General features: G+C 45.1%; 1 protein-coding gene across 1 annotated transcript in view; it reads left to right on the top strand.

Annotated features, from left to right (window-relative positions):
• Positions 1–1,087: 1,087 nt before the first annotated feature.
• TXNDC12 (thioredoxin domain containing 12) overlaps positions 1,088–5,992 on the top strand; it is a 32,558-nt gene continuing 27,653 nt past the window's right edge. The window contains exon 1 of the mRNA XM_004774471.3: positions 1,088–1,331. Coding sequence (XP_004774528.1) covers positions 1,235–1,331 — 97 coding nt within the window. The 5' untranslated portion in view covers positions 1,088–1,234. The remainder of the gene's footprint in view (positions 1,332–5,992) is intronic.

The raw sequence follows: 5,992 nt of genomic DNA, 5'->3' as shown, positions 1-5,992 counted from the left end.
CTCACAGGAGCAGCCTATCCCGGGGACCGTATTTATGAACTACAAAACCCAGGCTGCTCTGCGCCTCCCAATAGAAATGCGGCAGGTGCAGGTGGCCGCACTGCATTCTGGAGCTTGCAGTCTCCTGAGAATTCCATTGTGTCTGTGCCTACAAATTTGTAGGGATTCTAATAAAAAAGAGGTGTGTATTTTTGTTTGGGTGTGTACTTTTGTCACGTATCTTTCACTAAGCATTAACTCCGCACTGTCGGACTCAACTAGTGCGGACTCATTAGTATGGAGACTCAGCCAGTCACTGAGCGAGGAGACGGGAAATTTTGACCTGTTTGTTGTTTAAAAAACAAAACAAAACAAAACTGAGAAAGAAATAATTAACCCAGAAAGTTTAAAAACAACTAGACAAGCAGATTTAACCAGAAAAGCTTTACGCTTTAAATGCCTGCAGTGACTTTTGTTCTGGTTCCCCCGAAGAGCTAGATCAGTTTTGCAATAAGAGATCCGAAGTTTGGTTTTCTCGGAGCTTGCATCAGTTGGTTGCATCATCCCTGAGTGGAAGAACTGCGGCTGCAAGGAAAAATAAGTCCAGCGCTGCTTCTCCAGCAGGAAAAGGGCATTCTTGTTAAGGCTCAAGACCAGGCACTGCAGAACAGGTTTGCCAGGTCTCGTGGCCCGGGCAGGAACTTAAGAATGAAATCCGGTTGTCTAGTCTTTTTTTTTTTTTTTTTTTTTGCAGAGCAAGAAAGGGGAGGCCAATGGCAACGCGCCCACTGTTGGGAACTGCTGACTTCACCGATCAATAATTAGCTCTGTGAATATTAAGTGCAGCGGTTCTTGGGGGGGAGGGGCTCGCTTGCAGGCCGACGCAAACAGCACTGGTTCTCCCGAGCCCTCTTCCCATACCCCACCCCCGCTATCTCCTCCACCTTTTCCCTCCCGGTCTTCCGACCGAACACCCAGAATTCAGGGGAAGCAGCTTGCGCTGGAGAGCAACTCCCACACCCTTCTACGTGATCTGCACCTTTAAACTTACTCCATCTCAAACCGGGCCCCGGAGGCACCACCCACATCCGTCTAACATCACTTCCTCCAGGGTTACGGAGGCGCGGGGAGGGGGGAGAATCTGGGAACGCGAGGGGTTGGGCTGAGCCGCACTTGGGGAACGGCGCGGACCTTCTGCTAAGCACTCTGGTCGTCTCCCGTCTGCTCAGCCCAGGGGCCCCGCGCATCTACTTCCATGGAGCTGCGGTCTCATCTCGGGGCCACCTGTTTGCTGGGCTTCAGTTTCCTGCTTCTCGTCACCTCTTCTGATGGACATATTGGGCTTGGAAAGGGTCAGACCAACTTCTTATCTTAATCTTTTCTCATACTGGGCCCAGCCCAGTATAACCCTCCTGTGCTAACACGATTCTCCTCCCGTTCTATCTCTTCGGCCACGCCAGGATTCTTACTATCCTCCCTAACCGCTCCTAGATTTGAGGATTTCTTGAGGGTAGGGAATAGCGGGTTTGGGGAATGTTGAGATGAGGGAGTTGTGCTGGAAGCCTCCCTAAATTCTTGGGTTGGAAGTAAGGAATGACCCTTCAATTAGGGAAAGCATGTTTAAGAGTCCAGCATACGTCCCTAGCACTTGGTAAGCCCTCAGGAACATTCAGTCACTTATTCCGGAAGAAATAGGGCCTCTGGACACCTGCATATACAGAGATCTTTCCTTGGCTCTGAGATCCCCACACTTACCCCTTCCCTGAAGAGTTGGGTTCTTGTCTCTTATGTACAGGTCTTGGGGAGACTGGGCCTTCCATACCAGGAAGGTGTGACTGGTATATAAAGAAAGGCCAGATGAAGGGTAGAAGTTCTGATGTTAGAGGGTAACTAACAATTGTCCTTGGTGTGCTTCAGTCAATGTATTTGAAGAAACTGTATTTTTTTTTTAAAGATTTTATTTATTTATTTATTTGACAGATCACAAGTAGGCAGAGGGGCAGGCAGAGACAGAGAGAGAGAGAGAGGAGGAAGCAGGTCCCCGCTGAGCAGAGGGCCTGATGCATGGCTGGATCCCAGGACCCTGGTATCATGACCTGAGCCGAAGGCAGAGGCTTTAGCGCACTGAGCCACCCAGGCGCCCCAAGAAACTGTATTTTTTTGCGAAGGGAGGGAACGGTGGTTATGAATAGGGGATGGGAGGTGTGACCCCCTGCTCCATCCCCTTCCCTACATCTTCTTGAAGCTCTGGGTTTGTGCTTTTGCTAAGTGGAAGAGTGGTAGCATGGATTCCCTTCTCCCTCCTTTTTTTGTATGGACCTTACTGGATGGAATGATTCTGATGCAGCTCTGCTGTTTTAAATTCTTCTGTATCCTCCCTATTTGCATATTTATTGGTAGGTGGACATTCAGTGTACCTGAATATGGTCACTCCAGCAAATAATTAATTTTTGAACCCCTGCTGTATTCCAGGCACTGCCCTAGGCACTGGGGATATAGCAGTGGACAGGATGGATAAGGTTCCTGTTCTCACAAAGTTTATATTCAAGTGAGAGATACAGAGAGTGGACACATGAACAAGAACAAATTAAGAAGCAAGGTAATTTCCGCTAGGGATAAGTGCCATGAAGAAAATGAAACCGTGATGGAGTAGGATGGCTGGGGAGGTTAAGGGAGCCAGCATTACATGAGCTAGAAGCCAAAGAAGGCTTCTCTGAGAAGGTGATATGTAGGTTTCCATCTCAGTGATGAAACCGCTTGGTGAATTCTACTGGGCCAGAATGTTTTCAATACTGACAATCCCATTTTAAAACAGATTACTGTATATTTAGCACAAAATTGTAAGTACCAAGGGAGACAGAATGTGGTGTTAGGAATGTGAGTGTAGATTTGAGTTTTATTTCATTCTGCTATTGACCATGTGAAAGGCTTAGGACAAGTTGCTTAACCTTTCAAAGCTTGGTTCTTCATCTGCAAAATGGGCATAATAGTAACTACCTCGGATACTTAGCAACTAATTTATTACTGTTGGGTGTAGGCAGTATCTTGGAGTCACCTATTTAGTATCTTTATTCCTTGTTAGACATTAAGTCATGTGTGGTGGTTCCAATTGCCATTGCCGTATAATAAACTACACCCAAATTTAGTGGTGTGAGGATATCATTTTATTATGCTCATGATTCTGTGGGCCAGAAATTCAAACAAGGCATGGTGGGAAAGGTATGTCCCTTGGTTCTGTGTCTGGGGCCTCAGCTGAGCAGGTTACTTCTCCCTGTGGTCTTTCTTCAGGGATTAGGTGTGGGCTTCCTCCCGGTATGACAGTTGTATTCTGAGAGGGCCCGCCCCAAGAGAACAAAGAGGAAATGCGTTGCATTTTTGTCATCTGGCCTTACAAAGTCACATAGCATCGCTTCTACTGTAAGGGCATGTTCAAGAGGAATGACACCCATGGAAGGAATATTGAGGTAACTTTGTAAGAAAAAGCACGTGGAGTGAGAGATATTATTGAAGTATAGTCTGCCACAGTAAGCTGGGACCATTTGTGTCTCATTCATGCTTAGGAAGAGTTGTCAGAAGAAGAAATGAATGGTACCTGATCATTGAGATCCCTGTCTTTTTTCAGCTTACAGTCTGAAGATTGTCAGACAAGTAAGCAAGCAATTGCGTAGACTGTGTATGTACTGGGAGCAGGGGAATACCCCGTAACTGTAGGCGGTGGAGGGGCGGGGACTTGAGGCAGGAGGGCTGTGTTGTGAGGATTAAATGAAAAAGATGATAGGCACTTCATATTATGTTACAAACTTAGAAAGTATTTAGTTAGTATTATTACGCCCTCCCAAGGGAGAGTATTTATTTGTTCTGAAAGGAATTAATAATTTTTCAAACTTTTGGTTTTTTGTGTTTCTTGGGTATTTCTTTGGAAATAAATTATAGCCCACCTCCCCCACCTCCCCAAAATGTGTTAGCTGAAGCAGGGTTCCTGAAAATCTTGATAGTTTGAGATTTATTCCCAAATGTTTCCAGAAGGTGGCCTGTTGGTTTGCAGAGAGGAGAGACTAAAAGACTCTACTTTTTCATTAAGAACAGGAAGTATGGTGGTGTACTGTGAGCACTGGATGGGAATCAGGAGGCCTGCTTTTTAATGCTGGTCAGACCAGGTAGCCAGCTCTGGTCTTCCCTGGGGACTCTTTACTGAATGAGAGTATTAAACTATATATAATTCCAAAGAGTCCTTTCAGCTCTAACAGAATGTTCTCAAATACCGTTGACTCTTGAGCAACACAGGGGTTAGGCGTGCTGATCCCCCCACACTCCATATTCAGTCAGCATATAACTCCTCCAAAACTTTACTGATAGCTTTCTGTTGACCAGAAGCGTTACCAATAACATAATCAATAACACATATTTTTATGTTATATGTTTTTATATAATAAAGTAGCCTAGAGAAAATATATTTATAGTACCGTACTGTAAAAAAAAAAAAATCCTTGTATAAGTAGATTCATGCAGTTCAAACCCATGCTGTTAAGGGTCAACTATAATTTTGTTGTTCTCTTTGTCATAAAAATTTGGAATATGTCACCAGTGGGGGAATTGTAATGACTAACATTTTCTGTACATTCACTATATTCCAGGCACTGTACTGTGCATTTTTCGTGTTTTGACTGGTTTAATCCTCATGATACCCTCTAAGATGGGTAATACTTTTTTTCATCATCCTCATTTCACAGATGAAGAACCTAAAATGGGGTAAGGAGTCGGGGGATCATACAGCCAGTAAATGGACTCTCTGGGATAGAAATCCCAGAGGTTGTCCTTTTAACCAGGACACCGTTCCTGCCTCTGACTGCAGAAACTCCTTTGAAGACTTCACAGGAGAAATGAGAAGGCTGTTAATGGGGGCCGTTCATGTGCTCTCCAGCCTGAAACAGAGATGGATGACTTTGTCAAGTCTCTGGAATAAAAATTTGGCACATCAGAAGTATTCACCTTCCACACTGTGCACAGTCACAATAACCCTATGGGATAATTTGTTAGTTATATTTTGCATTTGTGAAAATAGTCAGAGGATGGAACTAGGCTTCCAGCCCAGGTCTGCTCCACTGCAGAGAGACTCTCCTTTCTTGGCCACTGTGTTATTCTACCTCCCAGGTACAGTGTTGCTTGTTTTAGAAGCTTGGCTGCCAGCTCTGGCACTTGACCTTTTGTTTCATCAGCCCAGGAAGGGGTGGGTAATACTTTTCTGATTACATTCATGAAAACAATTTTAAGACGAAGGACTTGGGAACTCTGATGTGAATGCTGTGTTTAGAAGTGGTCCCTTTCCACTCCCTCCCTCCCTCGAAAATTAATGTTTTAGGGGAAGGGCAACTGGATGTGGGAGCCTTTAGCTTTGCAGATAGCGGCGTAAGGTAAGTGGCTGTGCATGTGACACTTGAGGAAATTGGACTGTCTTCCAGTGCTCCACGTTGGCATGTGTGTATGCATGGGTGGTGTCAGGGAAGTAGGTGATTTTTCTTTTTCTTTTTTTTTTTTTTTTTTAAGATTTTACTTATTTATTTGACAGGGAGAGAGAGAGAGAGAGAGCACAAGCTGGGGGAGCGGCAGGCAGGAACAGGCTCCCTAATGAGCAAGGAGCCTCCTGCGGGGATTCAGTCCCTGGATCCTGGGATTATGACCTGGGCTGAAAGCAGACGCTTCACTGACTGAGCCACCCAGGCAACCAAAGTAGATGATTTTAGTAACAAGGTTAACAGTCTACCCCTTCAAGTTATTTTGAAAGGAAAACAAAAACACCTGGCTTTCTAGATCTGAAGCTGGTGTTTTCGTTCTTTTCTTTTCTTTTTTTTTTTTTTAAGATTATTTATTTATTTATTTGACACAGAGAGAGAGAGATCACAAGTAGGCAGAGAGGCAGGCAGGGCGAGAGGGGGGAAGCAGGCTCCCCGATGAGCAGAGAGCCCGATGTGGGGCTCAATCCCAGGACCCTGGGATCATGACCTGAGCCAAAGGC

The sequence above is a fragment of the Mustela putorius genome, unplaced genomic scaffold (assembly GCF_011764305.1).
Source record: "Mustela putorius furo isolate JIRA1106 unplaced genomic scaffold, ASM1176430v1.1 tig00003853_pilon_pilon_pilon, whole genome shotgun sequence".
In the NCBI taxonomy this organism is placed as follows: Eukaryota; Metazoa; Chordata; class Mammalia; order Carnivora; family Mustelidae; genus Mustela; species Mustela putorius.
This window is presented reverse-complemented; position numbering and strand designations above follow the sequence as displayed.